Below are 20,482 nucleotides of genomic sequence, written 5' to 3'. Positions count from 1 at the left end.
GACTCAAGTCGAGTTGTTATCATTATGGCGCGAAAGTATACGCGAAAGTAAGAATTGAATGATATTTATTCTCTAAAATTCATTAAAATTGATGTCCGAATAATATTAAGTACATATGTATAAGTAATAAAAAGTAAGTTGTAAAAATTCTACTACCAACATTCTTTTTTGCAAATTATACAATTATGTATTTCATTTTAAGAATATGGTTGTTACAGGTTTGTTTCATTCTTCGACTTCGTTTTCTTGAATCATGAACGTTGGTTGATTGAAATTCAAGACTAATTAATTCAAGAGTAAGTTACTTTTCAGTAAGTGCGATGAAATATTTCATCTTTATTAACTTTGCATTATACTCGATGAATCTGTTGTGCAGATTTTATATCTAGAATGGTGCAGTATTGTTGTGCAGTCAACTGTACCAATTCCAGTGATGTGAATCGTGAGTTTATTTTCCATTCGTAAGTATAGTTTTAATACATGTCTTATTCATAATGCTCACATTACAAATTGTAATCAAAGCTAACTCTACAGCTTTCCGAATGCTGAAAAGGACAACGAACGGCGACAAAAATGGATCCATGCGATTAAACGAAAGAATTGGCAGCCAGGAAAGAACACGAAGCTGTGTAGTGCACATTTCCTTCCAGAAGATTATGATCCACCTGTGGTATGTGGAAAGTACCATTTAAAAAAAAGTGCCATACCTTCGGTCTTTGATTATCCTGTCCATTTGCAACCTAAGAAAGTTTCTGAGGGACTACGTTTAATACATCATGTTACTTCGAACCAATTCCAAAATAATATCTCCTGTAAGATCGAAAATGATGCTTATCCGTCTGATCAAAAAAAGTAAGCGAACTTGTTTAAAAAACCATTGCTCTATTACATGTTTTTCTAATCTATTGGTGATAAAATTTACCTTATTATTTTGTTTTAGAAACGGCGAGCTTTACGAAATTCAAAGTGAAACTGATGAGAAAAATCATGTACTTGGAATAAATTATGTTCCAAAAACTAGCAATTTAAGGGGTAAGCAACTAAGCATTATGGAAGTTCTCCTTCATTTTATTCAACTTTTGTAGTGTTCAACATAACCTAATCCTTGCAATTTTTTTTTCAATTGTTGAACAATGAAAAGAGGAGAGCAATAGCTCAGTTGTTCTTTGAATCAGTTGTTTTCATCTGATCGGGATAAGGTTCAGTGAATATGTACTTTCGTAGTGGAGAATTGAACAGCTTAGAACTCTGTTTTTCAGATGCGCTCGTACAATCTGCCGAACATGACCAGGTTAAGGTCGAAGATGTTTACACTACTAATTCGAGTATGCCTTCCCTAAAAACATCGAGCAACGACCCTTATAAAGTAGAAACAAAACCTGAACTATTTACTGAAGAAAGTTAGTAATTACGTTAGTATGTGGAAAATATTCCTTTTTGTTTCAAAAAAAAAAAGTACTTTAGGTGCAGTGAGAAATGCAAAATTTTCGAAGACCAAAAATCGAAAAATGCACTTCAACACGTGATATTTTGGCTAGTGTTAATTTTTATTTTTCGCATGCCCTTTCGAGGTAGCTTTGTCCTGTCAATCTGAATAGCTTTGGTTTTGTTAATAAGACCAATACCAAAACAGAGCATAACCATAACGAATGCAGTGAGAGCGAAACCGAACACCGATATCATTTAGTTTGGTTATGGGTTTTCAATTTTTCAATAACATTGTTTGATCATTAATATTTTTGGTATTTTTTAGACTTTCAAGACTCAAAATCGAGGAAAATCTACAAGTTTATTTTTAATTTTGATCATTGTAAAATAATTTCTGATATTTTATTACTAAAGCTGGTATCCTAAAACGAAAATGATCGCTTAAGCAACAACTAAGCACCGGATTGTTGGTTGCTTAGCCAAGTAGCTAGCATCATTCATTGCTTAGCCATTGCCTAACTTTAAGCAATGGTTTTAGGATACCAGCCTAAGATTCAACTGTAAGATCAACCACTCTTTAGTCATTTATGATTCTTAATGATTAATTGTATTTTGTGTTTGTTAAATTTGTGAAACCGTTAAAAACCATAACCGAAAACGAAACCCAAACTTTTATGAGTGAAACCAAAACTGTAACCAAAAACCGAAACAAACCCCGAGAAATGTCAACAAAAAAATTGGAGTAAACCGTAACCTTGATCAAAATAATAAAGACGAACACCTCTGCCCAGAGGACGGGGGGGGGGCAATTATTCCTATAGTCATATGCCATACTACCTGTAGTGTATATGTATTATGTATAACAGAAGAATGGACAATTCTGCGTTGATAAATGTCAGTATTTCTGTATTTTTAGTTGAGCTCGATGAACCTGCCGAAAAGGTTGCTGAATATAATTACTCTGTACATTCGACGATTTATCCTCCAGAAGTAATATTTGTATCTACGAATGGTCTTCATAATGCAGAGGTAAAACTTGAACAATTTTCCGAAGAAGGTGAGTAAGAAATTTTACTCAGAATTATCATGATCTCATGAGAAGAAACACGCTGGTTGTCTTTTACATGTATTTTTTTTAACCCTTTGACTACGTCTTTTCTAGAAAATTCGAATACCGATCCTTGCAGTACAGAGGAACCACTTGAGCAACATTTGGAAGAAGGTTAGTAGGTAGATAGAGATACAAATACTGAACATGAGTGTGAAGTAAGAGTACATCGCGTGATTCGATTTTTTTTTTTAATTTAATTTTTCGGTACCATATCTTTTTTATTTTTTGAATTTGACTACTCAACTGCTGAGTATAAGAGTACGATAGTACGAATATTTTCTAATTGAGGGGTAAACAAAATTCTATAAAAAATAAATTACTTTTTCATTTCTCCAAAGAAGATGTACCTACCATTAGTTACCTACCTCCTTTTTAATTCCAATTTTTATTTTTCAGTAACACTTCCAAAACCGGAATACTCTGACGAAGATAGTCAACCTCCAAATTTGACCATTCCTTCCTTAGAAAAGTCATATGAGAGTCGTAATAACGCAGAGGTGCGACCAGGATGCTCAAAACATCAAGAAAATTCCAGCCAAGGTCCGATTACTCCCTCTGCAAAAAAGGGAAAACATCTCCCAAGCGTAAAAAAATCAACGCAACACTCCGGCAATGTTTCAAACGAGGTTAGTACCTATGTCAGTATACTAAATTAGTATAGATGATGAAAAAAAAAATGTAAGAGGATTTCGGTTAAAATTAGTGAAAACGTGTATTTGAGTTTGAAAGTTGCTCGGAAAAAATTTTAGTATATGGATCCTCGAAAAGGGGACGTTTCCATAATTTTTTTCGCCCTAGCTCCTACCAACCCTTTTTTAAAAAGAAGAATGGCCCAAAGCCCAGTTATAAAAGTGTAAGGATAGCTTACGTTAATTACGTATGTTCACAAACGGTTATCTTTTGATTTTTGGGATTTTTTAATTTTGAAAAAAGTTGGTTAAAAAACCATTCTTGAGGTGTCACTCCCGAAATCCGGCTCAAATGTAGATAAACTCGTTAAACAGGTCGAGTTAATACCCAACTCGATTTTTAGCTGCCTAACTGCATATTCACGCCTTCTGGAGCAAATTCAAAATTCTGGAGAAATGAATAAATCGCGCTGGAGGCTTCAGAATGGCTGGAAATTGTGAAATTTGAATTTGGGGGGTTAGTTTTGGACAAAATACAGCGATTCGCGTGAATTTCAAAAATTTCCACACAAACGGGGAAACTTTTGATTTTTTGGATTTTTTAATTTGGAAAAAAGCTGGTCAAAAAGCCACTTTTGAGGTCTCACTCTCAAAATCGGCTCAAATGTAGATAAACTCGTTAAACAGGTCGAGTGTAACATACAACTCGATTTTTAGCTGCCCAACTTCATATTCACGCCTTCTGGAGCAAATTCAAAATTCTGGAGAAATTAATAAATCGCGCTGGAGGTTCCAGAATGGCTGGAAATGGTAAAATTTGGATTTGAGTAATTAATATTAGTTTTGGGACTTTATTTTGACCATTATACGTATGTACTTTAAAAAAATATATAAATTGCCAAAACCAGTCAATTTTAAATTTTCAAAAATTCGCCAAAAATCGAAAAATGAACTTGGGCAGCTGAAAATTTGGTTTTGGGGGTTTTAGACTATGCTCTTTCCAAAAATCGCGGTCCCGTTCAAATCGGAGTGTGACACATCAAGAGGTTCCCTTGTCAGTAGAACCCTATACCTATAGTAGTCCGGCATATGACAGTAGGAATAATTGCACCTCCCCCCTCCCCCCAGAACCATTGGAATAACTTTTTTTTGAAGAGGATCATCCTGATGAACAATTTAATGCAAAATTGCAAAAAAAAAACTTGCCGAAATCGCAAATTTCGTTTTCCCATAAATAGGACTCCCACTAAAGTTTTTGAACTGGACAATATGAAATAAATGCATACGATTGGTGGAATGTTTTTACTCCAATCCAACAATCAATCATGTGCTATCTTTATTGTTATTCGCTGTGACCAACCTAAATACATATTAAACAAGAAACTTTTTAAGGGGGTATGGTACTTATGTACACTCAGTATTTTTGCACACTCATCTGTATACAGTATGACACAAAAGTAGTGCCTGGTGGCTTTAATTTTCAAGTGGAAAGAGCTAGTGAAATGAATGAGGCGGCGTTGAGTAGCGAAAAATAAGGGCTTTCAAAATCGACCTTGTGGATTCCAGGCCCACCATGCCCACGATGTCCACAAGTTGATAAACTGGTTCGGTCAAAAAATTTAAACGGGTTTTTATTGGCGCAATGTATCTATACTTACTGATCTGATTAGGTAGAATTATGTAATTATTCACGCCCTACAACTTTTGTTTCAAGCTTTTTTCTATTTTTCCAATGTTACTGTTTGCAAATCAATGAACCGGTTTTAAAATCCGATCTGCGAAAATCAGTGATGGCAAAACTTTTTCATTTCAGTTCAAGTTTTTAGTTTTTAGTTTCAGTTTTATTTTTTTCAGTTCAAGTTTTCAGTTTTAAGTTTCAGTTTTACTTTTTTCAGTTCAAGTTTTTAGTTTCAGTTTTCAGTTTTGCTTTTTTCAGTTCAAGTTTTCATTTCAGTTTTCTATTTCAGTTTCAGTTTTCAAAATTTTTCTTAAAGTTCAAAAGGAAATGAAAAAAAAAAATTATTTTCTTTCATGAATTTTTTCATACATTAATCTAATTTGCTACTTGGCAACAAAAACTTCAAATTTCAAATTCAAACATTTCAAACTCAAAAATTATGAATAAATATGCAGGGCTGTGCAGAGAAAATCCGGGCCTGAGGGGGCCGAAGAAAAGACAAGTTATGCTATACTTGGAAGGAAGATCGCATCGTCCTTTTGCCACAATAATCAAAATTTTAATTAACATGCTGAGCAGTGAGCACTGTATAGTATCAAAAAACTTTGAAAATCCAGTAGTTCTGTTCTGTTCAGAAAAAGTGAAAAATTTGCATTTTTTGTACACCTACTTACAAGTGGGTCATTCCATGTCAACTCAACCAAAAAAAGGCGATTTTGAAAGTCATGTCTCTCGATTGGAGGTCCCATAAAAATGGACCACCATCATTTGGAGGACAAAAGGGTGCTTTTCTTGAAAAAGTGGTTAGGGTCATTCCATGTCAACTCAACCAACGTTTTTGGGTCATGTCTTTCGATTTCGCTCAATTTTTTTTACAATATCTACCCACCCAGTAAGTAAGAAAGCCGCAATCAGTTTGGCCCCAGCCCCCTCAGGGGGCGGGTGGGGGGAGGGCTTCCATTATTTTCACATTGTCTCGAGGTACCCAACTTCAGCAGCCCATTCCTCCAAAACTATGATACTTTGATCAAAACTGATTTCATAGTTCGAAAGGGCATTGAATTTTGAACTTTTTAAGTATTTTGAAATTTTCAAAAGTTGAGAGTTGAACTTTGAATTTGAAAGTTCAAATTTCAAAATGTTGCTGTAAGTGGGAGCTACCATTTAAAATTTTGAAAAAATTTCCATAGATGTACATTTTGATACTTTTTCGAAAAATTTAAGTTTCGAGATGGCACTCGTTGACGGAGGGGGAGCACCCCACCCCCAATTTTGGGTAAAACGTTCGAAAGAAAATCTGGGGCATGTGATATATCGAATTCTATGTTTTTGGCGACGCTGAACACGAATATGACGTTAGATTTTTTATAGGACCCCATCCACGGCCCCCAGCACCTCCCCAAAGGCGGTAAAAGTTAAAAAAAGTGTTTTGTTCATGCGACACATGGAATAATATTATGTTTTTGGTGACGCTGAACACGAATATGACGTCAGATTTTTGATTGGGCCTCATCCACGGCCCCCAACAATTTTTTTGGACTTTTACCTATTGGAGGTGAGGTCTATTTAAAAAACTATGGCTATATTCGTGTTCAGCGATATCGAAAACATACTATTTCATGTGTCACACGAATGTTACCATTTTTTTTTGGGTTACCCGCTTTGGGGAGGTGCAGGGGGCCGTGGGCGGGTCAAATCAAAAATCTGACGTCATATTCGTGTTCAGAGTCACCAAAAACATATTATTCCACGTGTCACACGAACAAAACGCATTTTTAAACTTTCACCCCCTTTGAGGAGTTGCTGGGGGCCGTGGATGGGGTTCTATCAAAAATCTGACGTCATAATCGTGTTCAGCGTCGCCGAAAACATACAATTCGATATATCACATGCTCCAGATTTTCTTTCGAACGTTTCACCCAAAATTGGGGGTGGGGATGCGCCCCCTCCGTCAACGAGTGCCATCTCGAAACCTAAATATTTCGAAAAAGTATCAAAATGTACATCTATGGAAATTTTTTCAAAATTTTAAATGGTAGCTCCCACTTACAGCGCCATTTTGAACTTGAAAGTTCAACTTTCAACTTTTGAAAATTTCAACATACTTAAAAAGTTCTAAATTCAATGTTTTTTCGAACTGTGAAATCATTTTTGATCAAAGTATTGAAAATAATAGAAGCCCCTCCATCCGCCCCCTGAGGGGGCTGGGACCAAACTGATTGCGGCTTTCTTACTTACTGGGTGGGTAGATATTGTAAAAAAAATTTGAGCGAAATCGAAAGACATCAAGGACATGACCCAAAAACGTTGGTTGAGTTGACATGGAATGACCCAAGTAGCATCTTGAATGGCCCCAGCGAAGCGAGGGCAAAAGTTTTTCAGCTTTGGAAAATTTGTGATTTAAAAAGTAGAACGACATCAATCGATTTTAATGAAAAAAAAATAGGTTTTTCTTTTTGGTTTTTCTGATCTCAACATTTTTCAAATTCAATAGGTTTCTTGAAATTGTAACTCTGACTTCTGAGAAGAGTATCAAATTGACCCATGCAAAGCGAGGGCAAAAGATTGGATAATTTGTAGTTCAAAAAGTAGAACAATATCAATTTTAATGAGATAATTCGCCATTCTGTTTTTCTGATTTCAACTTTTTCTAAATTTCATTTTCATCAATGTTTTTTTTGGAAAGAAAAGATTCAAATTGGCCCAAGCGAAGCGAGGGCAAAAATTTTTGAAAAAAATAAGAATTTTGAGAATAGATTGATGATTTTGACGACAAAATTCAGTGAATGGCAAAACTTTTACATTTCAGTTCAAGTTTTTAGTTTTTAGTTTCAGTTTCATTTTTTTCAGTTCAAGTTTTCAGTTTTCAGTCTAAGTTTTTCTCATTTCAGTTCTAATTTCAGTTTTAGTTTCAGTTTCTCCATTTCAGTTCAAGTTTTTAACCAGTTTCAGTTTTCCATCACTGGCGAAAATAGTTCAATTTTTCATGCTGTACAATTTTGTTTCAAGGTTTTTTCTCTATCTACATACCATTTTTGGGTACTTTTTGATAACTGGTTGCAAATTAACGAACCGGTTTCAAAGAATACATTGCACCAATAAAAACCAGTCTGAATTTTTCGACCAAACTGGTTATTCTTGAGCAATGAGCCTGAAATTTTCAAATTTGCTTTTGAAAGCCTTCATTTTTCGCTAATCAACGCCGCTGCATTCATCTCGCGAACTCTCTCCACAGAAATTGGGCATCGGGCACTACTTTTGTGCCACACTGTATACTTCATTATTTTTGGTATATATGGGGCATAACTAATTGGCAACACAATTATTCAACAGAAAACGAGGTGTCATTTGCAATATGATCTTTTTTTCCTGTAGGTAAAGGTACAGATGCGGGATTCATTCCCTTACTGCTGCGATATTTGTGATAAAAAGTTTTCCAACGAACGTGATCGGGCAAGACATCAACAAGATCATTCGAAGCCGTTTTGCTGCGGAATCTGTGACAAACGGTTTACTTATAACAGCCAATTCATTAAACATGGATTGACACATAGTGAAAAGAAACGCTTCAAATGCGGCATTTGTGACGCACGATTCAAGCACAATGACAGTAAAGTGGCGCACGAACGCAGGCATGAGGATGGAGCTTGTTTTGAGTGCGCTGAATGCGGAAAAAAGGTATCCCAAAAATTCCATCTCATTGAACACCTGAGGCTACATTCCGGTGTGAAACCATTTTCTTGCCCAACGTGTAGCAAAAGCTTTGCTCGAAAAGGATATCTCACCAAGCACCAACGGAAGCATAGTGAAGAGAAACCCTTCAAATGCCGCATATGCAACAAAGGATTCAAGTACAGTGCGCATAAATCGGAGCACGAACGCGTGCATGTGGACAGACGTGCTTTTGAGTGTGCTGATTGCGGAAAAACGTTTTCCTATAAACAATCTCTCAATGAACACCGGAGACTACATTCCAGTGTGAAACCGTTTTCTTGTCAAATGTGTAGCAAAAGTTTTACTCAAAAAACTAATTTTAATAAGCACCAACGGGTGCATAGTAAAGAGAAACCCTTCAAATGCCGCATATGCAACCAACAATTCATGTATAATTATATGAGGACCGAGCACGAACGTTTCCATGTGGAGGGCCCTCGTTTTGAGTGTGCGCATTGCGGCAAAAAATTCCGCCATAAGTTCGTGCTAGCCAATCACATATCGTCGCTCCCGTGCAGAAACCTCGTAAGTCCAAATTTGAAAATTTTACAGGAGGTACGAAAAACTGTTTAAAAAGTTCATTTTGTAAAAGATTCCACCAACTTTTTGATTTTATGTTTTAGGACAATACCTGGATGGTATTTTCAAACATATCATTACTTCAACATCAGTTCAACATCAAGTAATTAGATTTTAGAGGTTTTCTCGTATCAAAAACCTCGTATGTCCATGGTTAGTGCATGGTAGTCCAAGGCAGAAACCTCGTAAGTCGGAGGACTTACAAGGTTTTCATCCTGAAAAATTTGGACATACGAGGTTTTGTTTGTTTGATGTTTTTGAATTGCCCGGTAGGAGTGTTAGCTAATTTTTTAAGACTTACGAGGTTTCTTCCATTCGATCCCTCGTGTTTTTTCCTATGAGGAAAGTAAAAAAAGTGTTTTTTGAAAAATTTGGACTTACGAGGTTTCTGCAAGGGAGAGACGATATCATCTAAATGTACCTATTTAAATATCAATAATTGCGTACCTAACTAAATATTGTGTTCAGATTCAAATGTGTTTTGTTCTTTTTTTCAATGTGAAAAAAACTTGACTTAGAACTTGACCGATTTCCCAAGTTCAGTTTATTCTTAGTGATTGGCACATAAATGCCTTATTGACACCAGACTTGTGTTACAACTTACATATGGGAAAAAATAGACGATGGTACTTTATGTTTGGCGTTTTGTTTTCTTTTTCAAAATGTATAAATATCGATTGATGAAGTTATCAAAATCTAATCAGAGTTAATTAAAAAACTGCTCATCCAAAATTTGCTGGAGGCGGAGGCTTCAGAACTGTCCATGTTCTGACGAAGATATTTAGCCGATCTCCAAATTCGAACATTTCTTCCTCAGAAAAGTCGTATGAGGGTCATTATAACGCAGTGGTGCGCGCAGGATGGTCAAAACATCAAGAAAATTCTGGCCAAGGTCCGATTACTGGATCTGCAAAAAAGGGAAAACATCTCTCAAGCGCAAAAAGGTCAACGCGGAACTCCAAGCAATGTTTCAAACAAGGTGGTACATTTATACAGTGTGACACAAAAGTAGTGCCTGGTGGATTAAGACGATGTATAATTTGCGATATCACCTTTCATCCTGTAGGTAAAGGTAGTGTTACGGAATTCATTCCCCTACTGATGCGATGTTTGTGATACAATGTTTTCCTGCCAACGTGACTGGACAAGACACCAGCCAAAACATTCGAAGCCGTGGTGTTTCTTAATTGAACCTGAAATAAGTTTAATATTCTCGGTAATGGTAGGTCTACCAAGGCCCTGGTTGACCTATGAGGTTGTAAGTTGTAATGTGGGAGAGCGTCCGTTGTTGGTTCACAAATTCATTGTGACCTATCGCGTACTTAGCCACTGAAAATAATGCCTACAATTTCCCTAAGTTGTAAGGAGACCCGTCTGTACCTTTAGGCCTGGTTTGGATACTTAGGATTAGGCAATTTGTCCGTACCACTAGGCCCGTTCGAATTGCAAAGAGAGAGCGTAATATCTGTACGTACCACTAGGCCCATTCAGATATTGGAATGAGTGTGATAAGTCCGTACCACAGGGCCCATTCAAATCACAAGAGAGTGAGGAAAATATCCGTCCATACCATGTGGCCCATTTAGTATGTAACTGAGAAAAAGGAGAACTCAGCAGCAACTATACCTGGACCAGCAGGCCCAGGTATAGGTAAGCAAAGTCCGGAGAGAGAAGGAATAAAAGCAATGCGCCTGTACAACTACACACATACCAGGAGGCCTGCGAGTAGTTGAATGGGTGTGAGAGCGAAGAGAGAAAGAATGAGAGTCAAGAAAGGAACACCAAGTTAACAAGAGAGATGTTATTTGGTTGTAAATATTTACAAGACTAGTTTCTAAGCTGAATACAGCTTATATTTATACAGAAACCCTTAATTCTATTAACCAATAGAAAAGAAGCTAGCCTGTAACCTTTTTTCGATAACGTTGTTTTGTAATGTAGATTGTTCAACCAGTCACATTACAGAAAACTGTATAAGAAAAAAGGTTCATTTTAGGTATACTGGCCAGTATTCTTCACTAGGGTACTACTTCATGATACATATACTAAAAAGAGCGATTTTAAGCGTATATGTATCACTGTAGTATGTAGAGGGTGGTTTGTGAATGCATCGGACTCCCGAGGACCGCTTTTAGATACCTGGAATGCCATTAGGTAGAGTCGAATGTAATACATACAAAGGCATCTCGCGTTGTCCGATGCGTTCACATATACCCCTACATTATCATGGGTTTGCATACCTACTTACTCTTTCTATTTTCTAGTTTATTCAAATAATTCAAATCATTTAAGATAAAAAACTTGAAGTAGGTAATCAAATTATTTAATGTATTAATAATGAATAAAATTCGTTTTTAATTCAGGTAAACGATGCAATTTTTCCTGCCGTAGAATTCGTAGAAGAGCCATTTCACAAGAGCGTAGCTGTTCAAACAGATTTAACTGGAACTGATTTGATGAATACTTTAAGTAATTTACGCCGTGAGAAGAAACTTCTTCAGCAACAGCTTAAACGAAGAAATGCTCGTGTGAGTAGTACTCTTGATAGTGCTCAATGATACAACCGAACCAAGCATTGAGAGTATGTTGAACAATTTTGTCTAGGGCTAAATTTCTGCAGCCCTAAAGCTGAGTCAAATAATGCAACATTTTCGACATCTTACGTATTACATTATTCAGTAATGTATAAAAATTCGATGGTTTTTGTTCCAAATACGTGATTTTTGAGTTGGTGTTTTGCATTATTAATTTTTCATGTCATGTTTCCTTCGTGTTATCTTTTCTGTTGTGTTATTTCCACTTTTATCATTACCCAGGTACTTTTTTTTTTTTTTTTTTTGCCGATCAATCGTTCAATGAAGTCTCTAACCCTTTCATGAGCTGCCCAAGACGAAGAATGCTGGGATAGATTTTCAAAATTATATGAAAAAATCAAAGACTAAGGTTTTCTTCTAAAATAAAATGTATCTACTTAATGTTTTTTTATGGATAATTTTTTTTGGCTATCTACCTCTTTTTTTGCATTAAACATTATTTAGTCACTTTTTTGGTTACTTTTTGGTTATAATGTTACTTTTTTTGAAAAAAAATCTGATACCAACAATCTCTGTCCTAAACAAAAAAAAATTAATAAGTACACGAATAACATTGAAAAATTATGAACTATTCCCTCCAAAAACATATCGAAATGTTAATTCTACAAATTTTCTCCATCCACTCAAATATGGTACATCTTTCGTTTTTGCAACCCCTTTTAAAACGGCTGCGCCATAAAATAGGGCGGATCTTTGCGTACACTTTTCACTTCATTGATCTGAAACGTAAAGCTCCATGGGTATGCACAAAAGCACCGCTATCACGAAAGTTAAGTCATGAATTCATTTTCAGTTGTAAATATGAATCATGTGTCGAGCTGTATTATGCTCCACATAACGAATTATCATCGAAAATACCTATAAGAGGAATCGATGAAGTTGACGATACGAAGATGGGGTTATATGTTGGCCAATTGTCATGCTGAAAAGACTACGTGGAGTTCGAGGTATGTAACGTATGATTAAATTATCTGATTTTTGTTTAAAAATTTGTGAAATCGAACAAAAAAAATAGTAATAATAATAAGGAATAAAAATACTTGATAAATTTCATTCTGGCCTATCTTTTAATGATTTTTTTTTTTGCAGGTAACATTGCCGAAATGAGAACCATCACTCTGAGTAATGGAAATATAAATTTCATTTTCGTGTTGATGTTTCTGATAACATTTGTAATACTACTGATTATCGAAGTAACGTTGACAACTTACTATAAAAGCCACGCTTTACACAAACCAACCTACACAATAAGCTCAGAAAGAACACAAAAAGTGAGTTAAGTTGATCTATTGTGACAATGAAACAGATCTCGTTCGCTGATAATAATTTTCAATAAGTCGTTATATTTTCTGTCTGCTTTATAGTTTGAAGAATATTCGTACAAGAATACAAATACATTACTTCCACGAGATGCAGTCTGGCAACCAGTCACAGGAACCACGTAAATGCCCACCTATTACTTCATTACCTCTTTTGTTAATTTTCTGAAAAAAAAAAAGAAATCCTTAATCGATGATTTTTTTACTATCATTACAGGTATAAATTTTACGTGTATTCTGCGTTTTTGGATAAGAGGAGTAGAAAACAGTGGGTGATCAAGGTGATAGGAGCGACGAAGACGAAATTCTACGATAAAGCCATCTGTATTTTTCATTTCAAAGACAGGCCGGGTGAACGAATACGTGCAAAAGTCGCGGTGAGATTTACGAAATTAGTTTGTAGTTCAACAGACGAAAAATGCTTTAGAAATTTCAATTTAGCTGAAATTTTTCTGGTCCAAAATTGAACCGGAGTTTTACTAAAAATGGCATGCATAATAAGGCACAGTTGAATTTTAAAGTCTCCTCCCCCCTCCCCATTTTGAGTAAAAATAAATTCGAAAGAGAAGGTCGTAATTTCGCAAAAAATTCAAATATTTCAACAATGAAAATGTTTTTTTGAATACTGGATCGTGATTTTTGAGGTTTATGAAAAAATTGCATCATACTTAACCCTTTAAAATTATTCTTGAGTACTTTTGAAGAACTTTAAGCACAAAATTGAGTCATGTTTTTCAGAATTTCTGAAAAAGATATCAGATAACTTATCAAAGGTGAATTGAAATTTCACGAGAAAATGAAAATATTTTAACAAACCTGTTTTTGGAACTCTTAAAAAATTGGATCAGGATTTCAGGAAATTGTGATTTTCGGAGTTTTTGAAAAGGGTGTGAAGTGACCTCAGACCTGTTAAAATATGCTGGAATCCTGGCAAGAAATCAAAAACATTTATCAACACTTTTTTGAGCATTTTTGAAGAATTTAGAGCTGAAAATTGGACCATGATTTTTGAGATTTTTGAAAAATGGTGTCATGTGATCCGCAAAATTGGGTTTAAATTTCATCAAAAATTCAAATATTCTCATGAAAATGTTTTTTTTTTAGCATTTTCGGAGAATACTGAGCCCAAAATTGAGTCATGAGTTTTTGGATTTTTTGAAAAGGTGTCATGTTTGAAATTGGTGCAAAAAATCAAATAGGTATTTCAACAAAAATGTTTTTTGAGCTGTTTCGAAGAATTTTGAGTATGAAATTGGGTCATGATTTTCTGAATCTCTGAAGAAAATGTCATGTGACTGAACATAATGGGTCAAAATTTCATAAGAAAATCAAAAAATTCTATCAAAATCTTTTTTTGAACTTACATGTCGTCATTTTAACCTATTTTGAGCTGGATTTTTAAAAATAGGTATAAATAAAGAGCCATGAAAGAGTATTTGAAAAAAAAATGAAATGTTTGAAACAATTCCATAAATAAATGTGAAATATATTTTTTTTTAATTAGATGTCACAACACCAAATTTACAAATTGATAAAATTATACCTTTGTGCTCTCAACAAAAAGCCAGACAAGTTTTTTGGACTGTAAAAATGTCAGTCAACGAAACACTTGAGGAATGAATTATAATGAATAGCATATTACCGAGTAGGTATTGGAAATGAACGCTCAGATTGAATATTCTTACCAGTGTGATATCGGCTGACATTTTGTTACGAGAATCTACTCTTGATGGAACTCTGAAAGCTTAAATTAATTAAAGTAATTCGCGAATTAAAGCTAAAATCACTAATACAAAAAACAAAATAATTCTAAATTTCTATCACCGGAAATTCAGTTTACAGGGTGCCCAGAAATATCGAGTACCCCTAAAAAAGTTTTCTACTAAAATACTTTGGTTGCGGTCACAGTGAATGATAATAATGATAGCACATGATTGGTTGTTGGACTGGAGAGATAACATTCCACCAATCATATGCATCTATTTCACGTTGCCAACCTACATTTTTAATGAAAAACTTTCTTAGAGGTACTCGATATTTCTGGGCACCTTGTAATTATATTATATTTGTCTTTCCTACACAATGTAATATTATATTATTTAAAAAAATTACGCAATCAGCAACTTCATTACGTTATAAAATGGTAAAAAGACATACCAGTAGACACACCGGCAGTACAAGGAATATCCATCAATGCCATCTCGCTACCTTTTCTTAATCTTAATAATAAATAAATAACTTATACATTAATGGGGGAGGAGAGGGGTGTCGGGTGCCTACTGATATGCCCGTCGAGAAATGCATTGGTGTTCGTATATATTATATACTACACTGAACCGCTCAAGACTTTATCTGCGAGAAGTGAAATGATACAGTTCACAATACCAAATTCACAAATTAATAAAATTATTTTTGTGCCCTCAAATAAAAAGGCAGCTGAATTTTTTGGACTGCAGAAATTCCAGCCAACGAAGCACTTTCTGTCTGTTGGATTTTAGACGTATTCTAATGATATTTACTGTTGATTTGTTTGTTTTTTTCAAAGGCGATTCGAGAGAACTGGAATCTACCCTACAGCGCCGTCTTCATAATATGCAATATAAAAAATAGTTCTCATATACCGTCTTCAGTTTCAATATCCACTTATAATAATCAGTATTCTACGAATAAAGACGCAGGCAATAATTTACTGGTTCAGAATCATCCGGACTTGACTCTTGATCAAAACAAAGACAAGATTGCCGTCTGTGTGAAACCTATTCATTATAACTACGATAAGGTGAGTAGTTTTAAGTAGGTACTCACTGTGTCAACAAATGAGCAATATTATGTACTTTTAGCTAATACCTTGTATTTTCACAGACTGTTCAACTGCTCGAATTTATCGAACTCAATCGCCTATTAGGAGTTAGCCATTTTACATTTTATAATTCGTCATTGTCGTCCAGTACAAATTGCATTTTACACCACTACTTGAAAGAAGGAACGGTATCTGTGCATTCGTGGCATTTGCAAGATATTCGATCACAAGTTGAAATCCGAACCGAAGGCATGTTCGCAGCACTGAACGATTGTTTGTACAGGAATATGTATACTTACCCTTACGTGGCGTTCATCGATTTGGATGAAATAATCACACCTCAATTTAATAAGACTTTGAATGATCTCTTGAAGTAAGTATCTAATATTTTTGAAAATACATAAAAAGCATGAAATGATACCTATTTTCAACGAGCATCGTTTCAAAAATTGAACTCATAATTGTTACCATTTGCAGATGGCTCAGTATCCGTTACAATACCAATCAAGTATCAGCGTATTCGTTCCAAAATGCATTTTTTTACACGCAGTGGAACGACGACTCGAGTTTAGACCACTCTAACGAAATTGAAAAACATTTGATATCGATAAGAAAAACAAGACGATGTCTGAAGCTCAGTCCTCACACGCAACGATCAAAATACATAGCCAAAGTTAAAAACGTCTTCGAAGTTGGTAATCATTTTGTATGGCAATTTTTACCACTTCAAAATGTTCTGAATGTGCCTCCGAAAGTGGCTCTTTTGCACCATTATCGTGTGTGCGAATTTGGCGGAGATGGCTGTGTTCATTTACCTTCTGTAGTGGATCGCACGTTGCATTCGTACAGACGTAATTTAACGTGTAAAATTGCCGAGAAATGGCTCCGATTAAATGATCGGTGTGGTTTACCGAAACTCGAGAATTTTAATTATGAGAAAATTTGCGAAAAGTGATGAAAAATTGTTTCGAGATTTTTTTTTCCAAAAATATTCAAAGTGCTAAAAAGTCTGCCTTTTTTGTTATAGATTGCGAAAAAGTCATCTTTTACTAGAATTGCGAAAGATTCTCTAAAAATTGTGAAAAGGTTTCTCTTTTAGTTGAAAATTGCCAAAAAAAACCTCGCTTTTTGCTAAAATTTTCAGTTTGGCTTTTCGTTCACTACTTTGTAATCAAAAATTTTCTATGAGACTAAAATTTCCAATATGCTTCACTTTTTTACTAAAATTTAAAATTACTAAAAAATTGGTTTTTTGCAAAAAAAAAAAAAAAAAAAAAAAAAGAAACAGAAAAGTCTCATTTTTGCCAATAATTTTCCAATATCCTCTTTTTTTATGAAAATTTTTCGTCCAGAATTTTATTTTGTCAAAAACTCTCAAAAATATTTACTTTTTGAACAGAAGTTTCCAATAAACTTGAAATTTTTAATTAGCCTCACTTTTGTGCTAAAAGTTGCTAAAGTCCTCTTTTTTTGGCAGAAATTTCCAAAAAGAAATACCTTTTGCTGAAATTGTCAACGCCTTGCTTTCTGAAAAATTTAGAAAAAATTTTATATTGTTGTCCAAATAGTAAAAGTCTTGTTTTTTGACAAAAATTGTCTAAAAAATAATTTTTTTGTCAGAAATTGTCAAAAAAAAACATCCATTTTGATGGAATTTTTGGAGTGTTTCTTTCTGCCAAAAACAACGTAAAATCTAGTCTTTTATTAAAATTGCCAAAAAAAGTCACATTTTATGTCAAAAATTGCTAATTGGTGTTTTCTTCCAAAAACTTTGATTTTCCAAAAATATATTCAAAAATTTATTTTTTACCAGAAATTTCCAAAATCTCTCAGTTTTGCTGAAATTGTCAAAGTCTTGTTTTCTGACAAAAATTCCAAATAATCTCGTTTTTAGTCAAAATTGACAAAAGGTCTCGTATTTTTTCGTTGTTGAAGATTTAGATCTTTTTTGTCAAAAAATCACTTTTTCAAAAAATTACAAAAACGTCCAACTTCAAGAATTGCCCTGCAATATTGTTTTTTTGCCAAAAAATAAAAAGCTCTGTCTTTTAATAAAAATTTCAAAGTCTCATTTTTTTCCCCAAAAAATTTCAATTTCTTTCTAAAAATTGCCAAAAAGTTTCAAAAGGAATTTAAAAACTTGAAAAACTTGTTTTTTTTTTAGAAAATATTGTAATTTTTTAATCAAGAATCACATTTTTCTTTCAATGAAAAAATAACTGGGCTCGAAAGTAACGCTAGATTTGGACTCAGTGATCTCAAATTATTCGGAAACCTCCATAAAAATGTTACTTTCGACCGAACTAGTAAAAAATTAACGTAGAATTGGATGCGAATGCTTCGTGTTGATAAAATTGCATAATCAGTTTGCCGTAAATACGAAAGGGGATTTTTTTGAAAAATTAGTTGAAGCGTTTTGGGCACGTCGAATCCATTTCCGGTGTCGAAATTTCGCTAGAGTGCGCCCTTCTCTGAGAAATAGCTTTTAAGGCCCAAAATGAGGTCTAAAGAATAATTATTATAAACTGTATTAATTATGTTTTTTTTTTTTTTACGAATTGGAGATCGTTGAACACAAAAATTACGTCCAAATTGAGTCTCGACCCATCAGGTTTGGCCTCAGTAGCTCAAATTAATCGGAAACGACATGAAAAAATGTGAATTTCGATTGAACAAGCCAAATTACAACGTAAAACTGCGTGTGAAATGTTTTGTGTTGATAAAATTGCAGGGGATTGTTTTGCTCAAAATTTTGAATCAGTATATTGAAAAAATACCTGCATAAAATATTTGATTAGTAGGTAAGGTAAGATAACGATTCAAAGATTAAGTTTGATTTGGTTCCACGATTTTAAAATTTAGATCTGGGTTTAACTTGAATGTTCCAAATTAAATAATTTTTTTTTTTTTTTTTGAAATACAAGGTTGTGTTATTTTTATTTTAAGTGTTCCTTTCCTAGTACTTCTTGTGAAATGAAATCAAGTTAAAAGTAGTCTATCAACTCGAATATTTACCAAAAAAAATTTAGCGGGCAATTTTTTTTTATAAAACATTTATTATGAACGATATAAGTTATTGTATTTTATTTTCTATTTTAATTTTTTTTCAACATAGTGAAATTTTAATTTCATGTCTTTTTAAGATATGGATTGTTGCTTTAGATAATGGAAATTTTACATGAAACTGGAATCATTTAGAAAGTGCCTTATTTGAATGTATTTTATCAAGGGCCTATGGTTAATGTGTTCATCATTACCAAAATATTTAAATTGTTGAATTGATGGCAAAATTTTAGCTTAATTGGAGATTTTCCAAGTATATGTATCTTTTTATATTTATACTGGCCTAAGGGAAAATTTTTACGTTGATAAATTTTTGTTATTTTTAAATACAGAGTGGGTCAAAAGTCAGTACCCCGATTTTCACGTTTTAGTTTTTCTTTAAAAAAATCAAAAACTAAGCATCCTAGAAAAAAACTAATGACATCAAGTCGATTCGAAATTTAATTCTCTACAACTTTGTCCTACTGAAAATTTTTTTGGACGCTTCCTTTTGCCTCCAGATCAATTTTTATGAAGCTCAGTTGGCAAATTTTTCGAAAATTTTAGTTTTTTGTAAAAAAATTGAGAACTAAGCATCCTAGAAAAAAACTAACGACATTATGTCGATTGGAAATTTAATTCTCTACAACATTGTTTTCACGAAATCTTTTTTGGACGCTTCCCTTCGCCTCCAGATCAATTTTTATGAAGCTCAGTTGGCAAATTTTTCGAAAATTTTATTTTTTTCGTAAAAAAAATCAAAAACTAGGGGAAGCGTCCGAAAAAAATTTCATGATGACAAATTTGAAGAGAATTAAATTTCGAATCGACATAATGTCGTTATTTTTTTTCTAAGATGCTTAGTTTTTGATTTTTTTTACAAAAAACTAAAATTTTCGAAAAATTTGCCAACTGAGCTTCATAAAAATTGATCTGGAGGCGAAAGGAAGCGTCCAAAAAAAAATTCATTGAAACAAAGTAGTAGAGAATTAAATTTCCAATCGACATAATGTCGTTAGTTTTTTTCTAGGATGCTTAGTTTTTGATTTTTTTAAGAAAAACTAAAACTCTTAGAAATGAACTTCTGAAAAATTTTTCATAAAAATCATCAAGTCACAAAAATCAATCTGGAGGCGAAAGGAAGCGTCCAAAAAAAATTCATTGAAACAAAGTTGTAGAGAATTAAATTTCGAATCGACTTGATGCCGTTAGTTTTTTTCGAGGATGCTTAGTTTTTGATTTTTTTAAGAAAAACTAAAACGTGAAAATCGGGGTACTGACTTTTGGCCCACTCTGTATGTATATTGTCTTCCTATGTAATATTTCTGAATTTGTAATCACTCGAAAAATAAAATAGATTTGCACATTTTTTTCTATACCTATTGTTTATTTTTTTGTTTGGGTGATTGTGAAATGTACCTAATTTTGAAATAATTGAAAAAAATGAAAGAAAATTTAATTCTCTATAAAAAAGATCCTCTGCAAATTTAAAGTACCTATCTTCAAAACTAAAGGAGCCGTGTTGATTCGAATAAAAAAATAAAAAAAAATCCTGAATATATTCAGCTTAAATTTTAATACAATTAGA

The 20,482-nt window shown here is 33.8% G+C and overlaps 2 protein-coding genes across 4 annotated transcripts; both read left to right on the top strand.

The window, feature by feature from the left end:
* The first annotated feature begins 2 nt into the window (after positions 1-2).
* On the top strand, positions 3-12,668 carry LOC135849269 (zinc finger protein 391-like). Of its 3 annotated transcripts, XM_065369646.1 has the most exons (11): positions 3-133; positions 219-296; positions 390-461; positions 535-852; positions 941-1,032; positions 1,260-1,400; positions 2,345-2,485; positions 2,591-2,650; positions 2,936-3,165; positions 11,503-11,667; positions 12,527-12,668. In XM_065369646.1, exons 3-11 carry the CDS (start codon positions 391-393, stop codon positions 12,530-12,532), a joined length of 1,224 nt encoding a protein of 407 aa, XP_065225718.1. In that variant the 5' UTR covers positions 3-133; positions 219-296; position 390; the 3' UTR covers positions 12,533-12,668. The 3 variants fall into 3 exon arrangements, with proteins under 3 accessions (XP_065225718.1, XP_065225705.1, XP_065225712.1); XM_065369633.1 differs by lacking the exons at positions 11,503-11,667; positions 12,527-12,668 and adding an exon at positions 8,222-9,773; XM_065369640.1 differs by lacking the exons at positions 11,503-11,667; positions 12,527-12,668 and adding an exon at positions 8,222-9,773 and having other exon boundaries at positions 377-461.
* Positions 12,542-20,272, top strand: LOC135849298 (uncharacterized). The gene is made up of 7 exons (XM_065369668.1): positions 12,542-12,680; positions 12,823-13,004; positions 13,098-13,174; positions 13,270-13,429; positions 15,598-15,831; positions 15,915-16,225; positions 16,330-20,272. The coding sequence occupies exons 1-7, from the start codon at positions 12,653-12,655 to the stop codon at positions 16,805-16,807; spliced, it is 1,470 nt and encodes a 489-aa protein (XP_065225740.1). The 5' UTR covers positions 12,542-12,652; the 3' UTR covers positions 16,808-20,272.
* The last annotated feature ends 210 nt before the right edge of the window (positions 20,273-20,482 follow it).

Source organism: Planococcus citri, chromosome 1 (genome assembly GCF_950023065.1).
Source record: "Planococcus citri chromosome 1, ihPlaCitr1.1, whole genome shotgun sequence".
Classification (NCBI taxonomy): Eukaryota; Metazoa; Arthropoda; class Insecta; order Hemiptera; family Pseudococcidae; genus Planococcus; species Planococcus citri.
This window is presented reverse-complemented; position numbering and strand designations above follow the sequence as displayed.

Bases quoted from the DNA above. Each gene is read 5' to 3' on its own strand.
- LOC135849269 (XM_065369633.1), top strand. From the start codon at position 391: ATGGTGCAGTATTGTTGTGCAGTCAACTGTACCAATTCCAGTGATGTG. The intron at 1,033-1,259 runs GTAAGCAACTAA...TCTGTTTTTCAG, and splicing joins AAAAACTAGCAATTTAAGGG to ATGCGCTCGTACAATCTGCC. The intron at 3,166-8,221 runs GTTAGTACCTAT...TTTTTCCTGTAG, and splicing joins CCGGCAATGTTTCAAACGAG to GTAAAGGTACAGATGCGGGA.
- LOC135849298 (XM_065369668.1), top strand. From the start codon at position 12,653: ATGCTGAAAAGACTACGTGGAGTTCGAG. The intron at 13,175-13,269 runs GTAAATGCCCAC...CTATCATTACAG, and splicing joins CAACCAGTCACAGGAACCAC to GTATAAATTTTACGTGTATT. The intron at 15,832-15,914 runs GTGAGTAGTTTT...GTATTTTCACAG, and splicing joins TTCATTATAACTACGATAAG to ACTGTTCAACTGCTCGAATT.